The 13,378-nt window shown below is 36.8% G+C and overlaps 2 protein-coding genes across 22 annotated transcripts in view; one reads left to right on the top strand and one right to left on the bottom strand.

The window, feature by feature from the left end:
* Positions 1-1,176: 1,176 nt before the first annotated feature.
* On the top strand, positions 1,177-4,748 carry LOC103699519 (E3 ubiquitin-protein ligase, putative (DUF177)). 3 transcript variants are annotated; one of them, XM_039118566.3, is made up of 7 exons: positions 1,177-1,443; positions 1,586-1,777; positions 2,176-2,265; positions 3,646-3,732; positions 3,838-3,918; positions 3,993-4,038; positions 4,241-4,748. In XM_039118566.3, the coding sequence occupies exons 1-7, from the start codon at positions 1,285-1,287 to the stop codon at positions 4,306-4,308; spliced, it is 723 nt and encodes a 240-aa protein (XP_038974494.3). In that variant the 5' UTR covers positions 1,177-1,284; the 3' UTR covers positions 4,309-4,748. The 3 variants fall into 3 exon arrangements, with proteins under 3 accessions (XP_038974494.3, XP_088573977.2, XP_038974496.3); XM_088717851.2 differs by lacking the exon at positions 4,241-4,748 and adding an exon at positions 4,140-4,212; XM_039118568.3 differs by lacking the exon at positions 2,176-2,265.
* LOC103706826 (uncharacterized) overlaps positions 1,839-13,378 on the bottom strand; it is a 36,115-nt gene continuing 24,575 nt past the window's right edge. For 7 of the 19 annotated variants that reach the window (XR_016399774.1, XM_039118563.3, XM_039118565.3 and 4 more), the window contains 2 exons: positions 12,352-12,493; positions 8,500-9,480 (listed from right to left, as the gene is read on the bottom strand). Coding sequence is in view for 6 of the 19 variants with exons in the window: in XM_039118563.3 (XP_038974491.3) it covers positions 8,804-9,480; positions 12,352-12,493 (819 nt within the window). In the remaining 13 variants the exon portion in view is untranslated. Of the gene's footprint in view, positions 2,331-5,451; positions 5,607-7,914; positions 7,987-8,499; positions 9,481-12,351; positions 12,494-13,378 lie in introns of those variants that run through there. The other 12 variants (XR_005508101.3, XR_016399775.1, XR_015976157.2 and 9 more) reach the window with 10 other exon arrangements.

The following is a 13,378-nucleotide window of genomic DNA, read 5'->3' as shown; positions in this document are numbered from 1 at the left end:
AAACCCGGGTTAGATCCTCTCCACTAAGGCCCATAGATCCTGAGATCCTGGCAAAAGATAACAAATTTGTACCAAGGCAATGGAACTCGACAGCCAGTAGCCCATGGTATCATAAATCTCAACGTCATGACTCCGCAGCATGGCACAAAAGAACCGAAATAGCATTACTTCCATTTTGTCAGGAGCCACCATTCGCCAAACTACATTCAGCTCCTTCATATATATGCTTATTCTTCTTCTTTTGGATTCTACTACTATCAGCCTTAAGCAATAAATCCAACATGATTCTTCTACTCTTTCTCTGGTCATTCCAGCATGATGCTAAGGAACATGGTCTTCCTTCTATCTGTCTTCATCTTAAAAATAACCCGTTACATTTCTTAGCATCCAATTTGTACCAAAAAATACACAAGAGACTATGTCTAATGACCAAGTGGAATCGATTCTTCTGGTCAGTACCCATAAGACTTGAAGATGGATGCGTTCAAATCCTTTTGATCAGCTTTCCCTTCCGCAGCTAACTGTGTAAACTATTTGATTTTTTCAGGTTTAGCTAATATCCAAATAGAGTAACGCCCAGCCAATAATGGAAAAGTTTGTAACAATAATTACCGGGAAACACCGGAAACTGCCAATTTTCATTCAGCCTTATTCCTTCTCGTTTCAAAGTCCTATATGATGAAAAATTTTCATTAATGATATATTCGGCTAAAGCGGCTTCATCAATATTCCTTTTAAAGTCTTAAATGCCAAAATAAGTTGAAGCCCGTGTGTTTAATCCTATATTAGCTATATACTAAGTATCATGAGCAAATAAAATAAAAAATTTATCAGAACAACCAATAGAATCGGTGCATCTGACACATGTCTTGTTTGCCGAACTGTTCAAGCTATTTGGCCGACCCAGCCTGAGAAGCCTTATGTGCAGCCTGAAAACAACCAGGCCCATGATCAAATTGAAGTCCCTTGAGCCTGAATACTAGGTTCAGGCAAGTGGGTGAAAATTTTTAGTCAAAGCATAACATCTTTTTGGCATTGAAGTGGCCAAAACAATACCTTAGAGAGGACCAACATATTTATATAGTCAGATTGGCCTACAGCAAATACTGACGTGTGGCGCACGGTGGACCAGCGTTTGTAGATAAGGAAGCACAAAGATAGTAGCTTAACTACTAAAAATATGGACCACATGAACCATTTCCGCCAAAGAGATAAGGTCTACAAAATCCATTGCATGGTAGAAAAAGAAGAGCAGGAAAGATTGAAATCTCCACGCAATTGGAGATGGCGAAATCATATCACTCCATCTCAAGGCTCTTCACTCCTATTGACAATCAACTTGGCAATACCAGAAGACTAAGCCAAGGCCTCAAACTGCCGACCTGCTCACATTTTGAGGCCAGAGTTGCAGCTGTTTCTCCGAGTAAAGATGAAATCCCACAGGTGAAATTGTGCTCCCTGATAAGAACATCATTTTACTGCAAACAGATTTAAGGATGTATGAATTCACAACAAAGTAATTCAACATGCAATTAATTGCCAAAGCCAATGTAACAGAATGTTTTTTGCTTCTATTCTTTCCCAGAATTCGAAAAAGAAATCATGCAAGGTTTCAAGAGCACCTCGCCGTCTGATCACCATTTCAACATCTAGTTCAGGATGGAACAGTAAATGGAGCTGTGACTATGTATTCACCCTTGCAGAGCTTCAGTTAGCAGACCTGGCCGAAGATGGACAGAAGGATGCAGAAGTCTTTATTAGCCTTTCGATTCAAAAGGTGGTCTCCCTTGCATTCCTATTTTCAGTGAACCATACAGGTCTCAGATTATGCTAGCTGATGTGCAAAATCTGTACTTGAATTGTCAAATCCAACAATCCATTCATCAATTACATTGTGGATTTTAGGAGTTCTCAATCAATGGAGTTCTTTTTGATGCATAAAGAAAATCATCAAAAAAATGCATGATGATTAAGATGATTCAGAGCAAACATTTGCTATGTTAATAGCCTCAATCCAAAATCAACAAAATATTCTGCCACTGAACTTGAACACCGAGCCTTACAACACATAGATCAGTTTTAATTGGTTGCATATGCTTCATAAAATGGGATAAAGCTGGAACATTTATAGAAACTTGTTTGTTTTGCTGATACTTTCAAAGAAACCCCTTTCAGCATACTGGATTTGGATTCTCTATTGAAGGGAGAATAATCACGGCCTTCAACAGAAAATGCGGTTGGTGCTTCTCATCATATTGTACAGAGGTACAAGTTTTATGAGCCAAAACCAGTGGGATACGCACTCTCTCTCTCTCTCTCCCATGGGAAACCTGTACACATGTGTCACAAAAGTTTCACAAGTGAAATAGCATTTGAAAAAAATCACTTGGCTGTACAATGCAACATGTATCCTCAGAAAAAGACCTACAAATAATTTGCAGCAGAAGACGACACTGAAGATAACAACTTGATTGCCAGTTCAGTAGTTCTTGTTATTATCTCAAGTGTATGCCTCAAAATTAGAGACAACGTTCTATGAAAACACAAACAACCAGTTCAGAATAGACTAAACTTTTTTTTGGCTAGTCCAGAATAGAATAAACTTTAACAATATAATTAAGTACTAAAATTTATACTTTAAAATACCAATTGCTTTTGCATGTTTTAATACCTATTTATTTATTTCTTTAGACTTATCTAATGTTTTTGGTCTTTCACTTCATAATATCATCTTACTTGTAGTAGCATGCTTCAAATCAAAACAGAAGACTGATAGCTGAAATACAAACATACTGCAAAAGAAACTACATACCTAGCTAAGAGCCTACCTCAACTTCTCAAAACCACTGTATCAAATATCACATTGGCGCAACAAAAACCTTTGTTGGAGAAACAAGGTTACAATCATATAATGATTATGTAAGAGGGAAGCACAACCATATGTTAAAAGTTTCTTTTAGTTTCCTTAGGACACAGTCAAGCCATTTAACCAGTCTCACCAACCTTGGAGTAAATAAGCATAGAAGTGCTGATGCACAGGACATGCAGTTCAAGAAAAGCATGAAAGAATCCATCAAACAACAAAGCCAGATCATTGGGGCTTCAGAAATCAAGCTCAAAATTAACCAACACAAACTGTCACAGGATAACAGTTTAGTAATGGATGATTAATAGTTATCAGATAGAAATTTGCATTGAAAGTCATGCATAAGGCAGGCAAGTGCACCAGGCATGTGATGTTTCTTAGATATTGGTGAGTAGACATCTCATCAATTGGTCACATTCCTATAAATAACAGCCACATAACTGACATAACACATCTTGTTTATGCAAACTAGTTTTGCCATACCGGTCGATACCGTACCATACCGATACAGAACCAGTATACAACCTCATATTGTACCGACAATCGGTACGCCTCGCCGTTCCATACTGTACTTGCATACTGATACTGTAATAGGGTGGTAGTGGTACAGGGTCCAATACTGAGATGGCGAACCTTGTTTTAAAAGAAATCACTCCATCACTCATTCCACTTCTAAAGGATGAAACAAGTTTGATTCCTTTGGGGGACGGAAGGAGGGGGGGGGGGGGGGGGGTGGAGGGTCCAGATCAATACCACTTTTGATGTTTGGGTGTTTCCAGATCAATACCACTTTTGATGTTTGGGTTCTACCTTCAAGCAAGCGTAGTGAGTTCCAGCTACCTGAAATTGGTGGAAGCGATCCATCTGTAAGTCTTTCAACCCATCTCTCTCTATCTCTCTCTCTCTAGTTTCAGCAACCTGAAATTGGTGGATGTGGGTCTCTCAGTAACTCTTTCAACACAACTGAGCAGGTCATCTATGTGAATCCAGGGTCTGAAGCCAATATTGATTCACTAATCCAAAATACCATACGTTTAACAGCCTCAGCAAAGGTTATTATCCCCTAAATACCCCGGAACACCTATGCCTGCTCACTTTGCATTGCTAATAGTGTTTCACGTTGCAGGACACCTGTTCAGAATCATGTGAGAGGCCTGCACTCATATGGCAATGTATGTGATTTCCTAATCTAAAATCTTTGTATCAGTTCTCAACATCCATGTTCACATTTGTGCAAATTAATGACACAGTATGATGTATGTTTTTCATGCAGGACACCAGTTCATGTAAATTTATAATTTCTTCTAGAACAGATACTATAAGCACATATAAGTTATTCTCAGAGACATCTAACTTCTGAATCATATTTTTCAGATTCCGAAGGAAAGAGGAGTTATGATCAGAGGTGGTCTAGGCTACTTGAGATAAAAAATGCAATCTAGAGGATGCCAAGTTTAATCGGTCTCAAGTATAAATTTTGCCAGGTGATATAATGCCTAGACAGACCACAAACAATGCGTCTAGAATTATAACAGATTTGACCAAATACAGCTTGAATAAGGGTCCTGTGACTTCTATTATCAAGAGCATGCATTATTGTCCAACATTTTTACATGGAGATGTAATCAACAGGACATACCTCAAACTGAAATGCATCAAGAAAAGAGACGTGAAAGAGAAAATAGACAAAATGCTTCAAAGAGATGAGTCTAGAAGTTGGTAAATAATCATGGTCAAGGAATGCTACTTTCACCTTGTAAAAGCGTTATGTATCTTCCATTAGATGGCAGACAGGAGAAACTTTTGTACTTCTAAATTTGTGTTTTAGATTGATTGTTTGAAATGGAATAAAGACTAAGTTAATAGCCTACAGTTTTAAAAACAGTCTAGGCCATAGTCCACTAATTCCTCTATGTGAACTTTTGTAGGTTCGACGTTCAAACCATGTGAGTTGTTTCCCCAAGTACTCAACCTGCATAATTATCTCATCATTTCTTTGTGACCTTGTTCTCAAATGAAATAATAAATGGGATCAGATCTCAAATTATATATAAAGTAGAGAAAGAAGAAATATAGCTTTCTTTAAAAAAAGAAAAGATGTGACTTGTAGGAAGATCTAGATAATTCTTGGCGGCAATTTTAAAAATATCTGCTCCCGAAGCTGCCTGAGAATAAATGCCTTCTTCAAATCTAGATGGTATAACAGTCAAGACTTCTGAAGAGCTATGGCTATTTAGACAAGGGATAATTAGTCTTGGCTCTGCCCAGCTCAACCAACTGTAGACTTGTTTTCTCAAAAAGTTGTATCAAGTAGACTTTTTATAATGACAGATTGACAGCATTTGGCTATTTGGTATTTTTTCATTAGTTCCCTGATTTACAGTAAACTTATATTTGAATTGATATGTAAGACTAAACTCATAGCAAAACACATGTCAAATAGCAATAAAAGCTGCTCAGCACACAGAGAATAGGATGTTGCAAGCATTTAAATCAATAAACTTATTTTTGTATGAACTCAACTTAAAATATTGAAGAATAAAAAAGGAAAAAGAAATTTGGAGGCCAAAATAGTCCATACTGACCATACCAAGCTGTACCGGCCAATACATTCTTTGGTATGTTACGCCCCACAGTGTGTACATACTGTTCAGGCCCTCTATCTTGAAATTTCAACCCTGGGGATAGAGGTGTTTTATGATAACATGGCAAGGTTTAAGCTTTAGTCAATGCAAGCAGCCTAAGAAAAACAACAAAAATAAGTTTTGATATTATCAAAAATCTAGAATAGAGATAAATGGGCAAGGAAAGCTAGATGAAAACCATCGGGATGACCTATACTGGGATTACTGAAAAACTAGTACAAGAAGTATTAACATGAATACAATGATAAAAGTTCGGCCAAGCATCAATACATTGCCATTTGGAGGTTGGAACTTCAAATTGCACAAGGAGTAGGTATACAAAAATTTATGAGCTTTTGGCAACAAGTTGGTAAAGGATAACTTCAATAGTTGAGGATCATTGTCATAAAAACCAACAAGAGGTAGATATATGTCATGAGGTCCATGTTACAAGCAAGGCAGGTTTGGTCCACAAGCTTTGTATTATGGTTTGCCAATGGGATCTTCAACCACCACCACCATCACCACCACCAACAACAACAATTAAAAATAAATGTATTCATCAAAAAGAGTTTAAAAGGAAATCATGAAACTTGAGGAATCACATAAGAATGCATATTATAGAAAACTAGAAAAAGTATACTTATGGAGGAATTAAATAAGTTGTACTTCGGGGTAAAATAAAACTGTTTAAACATCAGAACCAGCTGTAGAAAGACAATTCTAAATCCAAATACATTGTGCCTACATAAAAGGTAGCATTAAGGGCATCCTGGTTCAGTCTTGGCATAAGTGTACCAATTGTTTCAAACTAACGTATCACGGAATATGTTATTTTTAATGTGAACAACGTGTGCATATTAGAGACATAGAAGAATTGCACAAATTAAAGGTGAGTGACGGAGAACAAAAGAAGAGGGTGCGAGCATATCCAACAAATACCAATATGAAAATGAGATGGGGAGGGACAAAGGAAGGGTTTGACATAGCTAGGATTGAAGTTTGAAGGACTCTAGTCACTTAGGTATGTGTTGATCACTTAAAACCTCAAAAGCACCTCTCGGATTTATCCAACCAACTCTAAATTTATATGTCTCTATCATCTTACATAACAGGTTCTAAATAAAGCAACAGATCACTTCATGGCATTTCTTGTCCATCCATCTTAATTATGATCCCATTTTCAATAAAGTTTTTGCTGAATTTCCATTCCACATGTTCTGTTTTTTCCCTAGAATCCTTTTCCTCTGAAGCTTTTGTCCATGAGAGCCACAATTTACCAATTATTAAGTTATGTGATGTGGTAGAAAGACATGAGAATAGAATGATTGGAGAAAGGTTCAAAAACTCAGTTTCAGACTCAGTTTTGGCCGAGTCAAACGAGCTTTCAGATTCAGTAATTTTGGTAGTTGGCCTCAATCTTTTATTTAAAAAATAAAAGAAAAAAAATCTAGAGCAGAAACAAAAAATAATGAAGAAAAATAAAGAAATCAAGAACATATATTAGATGTCATCTTAAAGAATATTGGGTTGGGATATTTGAATTAATCATTTTTCCTTCTCTCCACATTAAGAAAAGATAAAAATAAAAAATAAAAAAGATTATAGAAAACATGCTTCATCATTTCAAAGAATAATATTCAATTGTTTGTCTGGAGACAATCTCTGACATGAAAGCCTGCATGTGCATGAGACAAGCTCTAAGATAAACATATCAATTTCAGAAATTTTGTCTTTGCTCTAAATTTTTTTAGATCTTAACATCTCGATTTTTTTTAGACCTCAAAATCTGATCATTAGAAATGCTTTCTAGAATACAATGAAATGTGGCATTTAACAATAAATTAGCACAAATAGTCCATATACAATATATGAAGCCCCAGAAATCAGTTTGGGCCCTTAAGCTGACCTCAGCTTTGAATAGGTTTTCATCAAATTGAGACATGGTTTCCTTCAGTGTTTCAACCAAAATTTAATACCATATACTGAAAAATATTTAGTTGAAATGATACAAAAGGTACTGAAAGCTCCTACTTATGGTCTATCTAGAGGCCTTTGATGTGACTGTGTACCAAATTATTTTTTTTTCTTAACAATGGAAATAGAATGGAGATTATATTATGATAGATATGAAGAGACCATGTTCAGAATATCTGGGCTCAAATATAAAGAATATAAATAAGACATTTTTTTCATAAATGACCCATTTTATTGTCATTTTTATATATCATGTGACTATTACTTTTATTTTTTCCAAGGAATGACCAGGTTTTAAGTTCTTAGACATGTTTACCCCAGGACCCATGGATAGATTCTAACCTGTAAATGTGCATTGCATGTGAAACATTCGGATTTAGTGTTTAAAAAAAAAGTGCTTAAACTATCAAAGTATGTGCATGCACCACAAAATACATGTGCACCCACCTTACTTAAACATAAAGCTGGACAAGGGGCAAGAGTCTAAAAGCATCCGAAAATATTAGAACTGGAGAACTCCTGCAAAAGAAACAGATGAAAAACAATGGATCTGAACTTGCAAAATGCAAAATGAAGTCAGTGGTTTTGCAAAATACCCTATATATAGTCCAATGTACTTTTAGAATTAGTTAAAACGAAATACGACCATTTTTCTATAGTTTGAGAATATCATGATAAGACCTGAACATTATTTTACTATAGATATACTAAGAAACATGACTATTCTTCTAAAAAAAATCATTTCCAAAATTTGGAGTTAATTGATAACTATAAGATGTGGCAAATAGAGAAATTCATGTCTTCATTTTACTTAGGTAATTTACACTTTATCTCAAAATTTACTATATCACTAAATTCATATGTTAAAGTAATAAATTTGAAATTATTGCAGTAATTAAAAATTAATATTAAATTATATTATGGTCACTATAATCAGGATGTTAACAAGAGGTACACCAATCTTGTGACAGAAAGTAACTATAACAAGAGTAATAAAGATTGTTGTTAAAGAACAAAATAGAAGACTGGAAATTTTTGTGGAATATGATACATTGGTTTATTCTTCCAAAACGAAAGAACCAGCACATTTTCTTAACAAAAATTGCATGTACCACCAGATATCTCATTGGAAATTCCAAGGGAATAGACCTACAAGGAATGGGATAGATACAAAAAATGACTATCACACAAATACAAACTCTAACCTCTTCATGCTAGCTCATGTTTTCTCTTCCTTTAGCCACAACTCCAGTACTCTTTCATATTCTTAAACAGAAGATTCCATGGGCAAGTGTTTCCAACCCTGATATCAAAGAACTTTGCACAAACTGTAACTTCAGCTATCTGGCCAGTCTAGGTATTCGATTGGGGATTCACTCAAATTCCATGCTCCTTCTGCTAGCTCGTCAAAAAGTTGGTTATATGCCCAACTTGAGTAACCCAGAAAAAACCAATAATCAATGGCAGAATGATCTCCTGATTTGATCTGTTGAATTATGAGGCTTGTAGCCACAGGATTGCCAAAATAAATACCTGTTACAACTTTTGTATACCCCTCTGTCTCTTTCCTCGTCAAGCTAACAAGGGGCATTCTATGAGCCATGACTGGACCACCATAGAAAAGAGGAGCCTGCTTTAGAGGCTCCAGATCCTTGTCTAGTTCCTTAAAAACATCCCAACTTATACGCTTATTGGTGATCATACCTTGGAATCCCTGCTTTTGGTCTGCCATCACAATAAGCACAGTGGAGTTATCAAATGGAAAGGAATTGATAAGCTTATCAGTGGCAGCAAGAATTGATCCTACATCTACATGCTTGTATTCATCATTAAAGTTTCCTGATGTATGTGATCCAATAGGGTGGTCAACATTTCCTCTGACTTCCGCATGAAAAAAGAGTTGTTTATGCTGATCTTCAGCATAATGCGCTTGCTCATGAACTGATAAAGAAGATACATCATGTAAGGTTGCTCTGTTCTTGCTTCGTTTCCACGCATGTGTCCACAAAAAACCTACCAATTTCAGACAGAGGTTTTATTAATGTTAAACTAAGAAATGCACTGATAGAATTCCTGAAAATCAGTGGCAAAAGAATATATGCAAAATTTCAGCAAATTTTGAGGAAAAAAATGATTGGGCCAACTTTTTTTTTGGACGAAGGGGGGAGATCCCAGTATTTTCTAGCATAATTACAACCATTGCACTGGCCCAATTGTTGAGCAATATAAATTTGAATCTCTCTTAGTTTGTAAACTTGCTTATCTGAAGTCAGCTTGGACATCCAAGTAAGTAATGCCATTTCATTTATCTTAAAAAAATGATCAGATAAGCATGCATCTCTAACTGGCAATTTGATTTATAAAGTAACTAATGAATGAAATCATGTGCCATAATCAACTTAACTTGTAGCATAATAGGGTTTTATCTGGCAAAAAGAAGTTTCTTATCCATGGATCAAAACTTCCTAAGAAGTGATATTTTATGTTGTTTCTTACAAGGAGTTCCAGTATATATCAAGTCTAGGATTAGCTCAACTGAGGAGTTTTACAGTCTTACAGAAATAAAAGTAGCAGACAATTCACTGTCTCCGACATAACAGCTAAAGTTAGACTCTGTGTGAGAGAAAAATGTTAGCTCATAAAAGATGTTCCAGAATTTGAGCATAAAAGCGAACCTCCTTGAACCCATATGAATGCAGAACAAGAATTAAAAAGACCGAGTGGAACTTTACTGATTAAGGGAACAGCGTTCGCCCAACCATGTTGATTGAATGTTTGAGTACTCAAAGCATCTCGTGAGTCTGGATACACTGATCCGCCTCGGATCGCCTACTTGTCCGAGTTCCTACTACCGGAAGAGCGAGGAGTTTATTCACAACGACCCGCTTGAGCTGGAACTGTTCTCTTTGGCTCGTTTGCGGTAGATTATTTGTTGGAGTGATGAAATTGCATTATAGCGCGATCTCGTTACGCAACACGACCTCCTTGGTTCCGTTCCGATCGAGCGTCAGCCTTGATTAAAGGACACTCCATTTTTGCTTCTAGGATTGAAGAAGAGATTATACGACAGACTATCAAGACTTCCTAGCATGTTACACAAAAGTGCCGCTTTCTCTGGAGTGTTGTCACATAGCTGCCCGACTAGAAGAGCTACTCGCTCTGCGAGAGCACCCCTTCTCCCGAAGTTACGGGGTCATTTTGCCGAGTTCCTTCCCAAAACTTCCTTCTTTTTTTATTTATCGTCACTTTGGTCACTCGGTTCAGCACCCAAGCGGGTACCTTGCTCTCCTCTATTGAGAACCCCGATTCACGAGACTCCCCGACTGGAAAGACTTGGTTTGCGTGCCTGATCTTCTTTTGCCCTATATCTTCTATCTTAATAAAAAGCCTTACTAAACGAGGTTTACTGGTCCTCCGAAAGCGTGGATTCTGTAAAACTAAACTCAGATATTCACAAACACAAGAACCAGAAAAGAACAAGGAGAAAGTGCTACAGCATTTGCTAGCTGCAACATATGTTAATTCTTTTGTATATTAACAGTGTTAACGAGTAGCTTACGAATCTCCTCCAAAAGGAAGATAACATTGTTAATACAAGCAAAAAATACCACAAAAAAAGGTATAGCAAGCAAGGTTCGTGATCTCAGTACCAGATCCCGTACCGGTACTATTTTGGTACTATTTTGATCAATGTCGGCAGAACTGGTACCGGGCACCGTAGCGGTTTTCCGGTGGAACGAGTCGGTACAGGCCTACGCCATGCCATGCCGGCCCATCTCGACATAGTTGAACAGACGGGGGAGAGGGAGAACGAGAGAGGAAAAGAGAGAGAGAGAGAGAGAGCGGAGGAGGGAGAGAGGCCGGCGCCGGGCCCTTTCGCGATTTACGCAGCCGTTCTCCTGTTTTGTTCGAAACAGGGGTCGGCCGCTTTTTAATTTGGCAATTTTTAAGTAAAGTTGGCACGATACTCTAATCCTTGGCGTGTCTGTCAACAGAGTTAGACATGTGCTATGCATGTGAGAGGTGGTATAGATGGTTGAGAAGGATGGTTTGGGATTATGATATGTGATAAAGTGGAGCGCTCCTTGCCTTTTCTCCTTGTTCTTTCTCATTTGACTCATTTCATGAGTGCGAATTCTGTATGTTGTCCTATTATGTTTCTCCGAGTTTTGGTTTTATAGAAGCCCCCCTGCCCTAATCGGTAAAGTAGCATTTGGTCTATTTTATTCTTGTTCTGCATCCATATGGGTTCAGGGAGGTTCACTTTTATGGTGAAATTCTGGCATATCTTTATGAGCTAAAATTTTTCAGTGATGCAGCTTTCTATTTTTTGCATGCATGCATGCATGCATATTGCCAAAGAAGCCACCAGAGACCAAGGTGATTGCACATAACAATTATGTGGCCTCAGATCAAATTTTAGCAAATAAATAAGATCAATGAGCCATCTTAGAAAGGTGACATAAAGCTTAGTTTCCATGCTCTTGTAATTTCTATTGGTTGGCATGGTAAAAGCATGCTAAATGCTTAAATAGATCCATAAACATGCGAGCAAAAAAAGAGCAGCTGGCTACTTGTAACATAATGTCCATGACCAATGCTTAGTGACATTTCATCAGGTATTATACATTTATTTCCTCAAATATACTTATTAGACATCATAACAGGTTTTGATGAATAGCAATGCTTTAGCGAGGATCTTTCATATGTTTCTCTAACTTCAGAAAAATGACAATTGAAATTTAAGTGCAGCTCAAAAGACAAATAGATAAGCAAAAGAAAGTATCCCGCGTGAACTTAAATACTCTATTCAAGCTTGTGTGTGTGTGTGTCTAAGTCTGTACAAATAGGCTGGAAGACCGAAAGAAGTCAAGATACAAATACCTTTATTCCTGTTTAGATAGTGAGAATTGCTTGCATGAGATACTAGAAATTCCATGATGTCAATGACTGACATATCACCTTCATAATAAATAGCACTCTTGTTCTCTGCTGGAAATAGCAACAGTGCTGGATAAAGTTCCGTCTGTATACATCAAGATGCAAATCGATGAAATGGTTAAAATCTGAGATAGTAGTTTGACCCAGTCAAATTCCATTATTGCACAAAATGAGGTCACAAGACCAAGATAAATAGATTACAATGATCTACGCCTTTTTGCTTTAACAAGGAAGCATATGAATCATTTTAGAGTTTGAGTAAATGAAACACACCAACCTGATATATCCACTAATTCATTGCTTTCATCTGATCATCGAGTGTCGACATGAAAAGTTACATGATCTTAATATTTCAGGTTCAATTATAGATGCATTAGTCCACTATATCAATAAACAATCTTGTAGCACTAACTCCTAAACTCTACAATAGCATGAAAATGGGCATGGACTTAACACAGACAATGTGATAAGAAACCTTTAGAATTCTAGTTCAGATAACAGAAAATCATAACTTATAAAAGTTTGCATAACATGTAACCATCAGAAAAGAGGTCGGGAGAAAAACATCCAGCCACACATTAGAAAGAAGGCCATTGTCGATCAAATTAGTTAGTGAATCTTTGAATGCACATAACTACATTGACATGCAATTATGGAATAGAAAAAAATTTGGAAAGCTATTAGGACTATCAATAAAAGTAAGAAACTAATGAATGTACAAAAAGATATAAGCAAGGTTTGCTAGACCGGTTAGTACCATACCAAACCAAGCATACTGTTCTGTACCGATACTAAACCATTACGTGGTACTGTACTATACCGACACTCGATATGTCGAACCTTACCGTACCGACACTTGATATACCAAACCTTACTATACTGTACCACGTACCAATATTGTAATAGGATGGTACCGATACGGGGTTCGACACCAAGATGACGAATCTTGGCTATAAGTTTCATAGAAGTG

The sequence above is a fragment of the Phoenix dactylifera genome, chromosome 3 (genome assembly GCF_051530095.1).
Source record: "Phoenix dactylifera cultivar Ajwa chromosome 3, Ajwa_hap1_PhDact_Kaust_v1.1, whole genome shotgun sequence".
NCBI lineage: Eukaryota > Viridiplantae > Streptophyta > Magnoliopsida > Arecales > Arecaceae > Phoenix > Phoenix dactylifera.
The sequence above is the reverse complement of the archived record's forward strand: the minus strand, read 5'-3'. Positions and strand labels throughout refer to the sequence as shown.

Excerpts from the sequence above, each read along its gene's own strand:
- LOC103699519 (XM_039118566.3), top strand. The coding sequence starts at position 1,285 with ATGGCGAAATCATATCACTCCATCTCAAGGCTCTTCACTCCTATTGAC. Across the intron at positions 3,733-3,837 it reads TTGGTGGAAGCGATCCATCT|GTCATCTATGTGAATCCAGG; the intron begins GTAAGTCTTTCA and ends ACAACTGAGCAG. Across the intron at positions 3,919-3,992 it reads GTTTAACAGCCTCAGCAAAG|GACACCTGTTCAGAATCATG; the intron begins GTTATTATCCCC and ends TTCACGTTGCAG.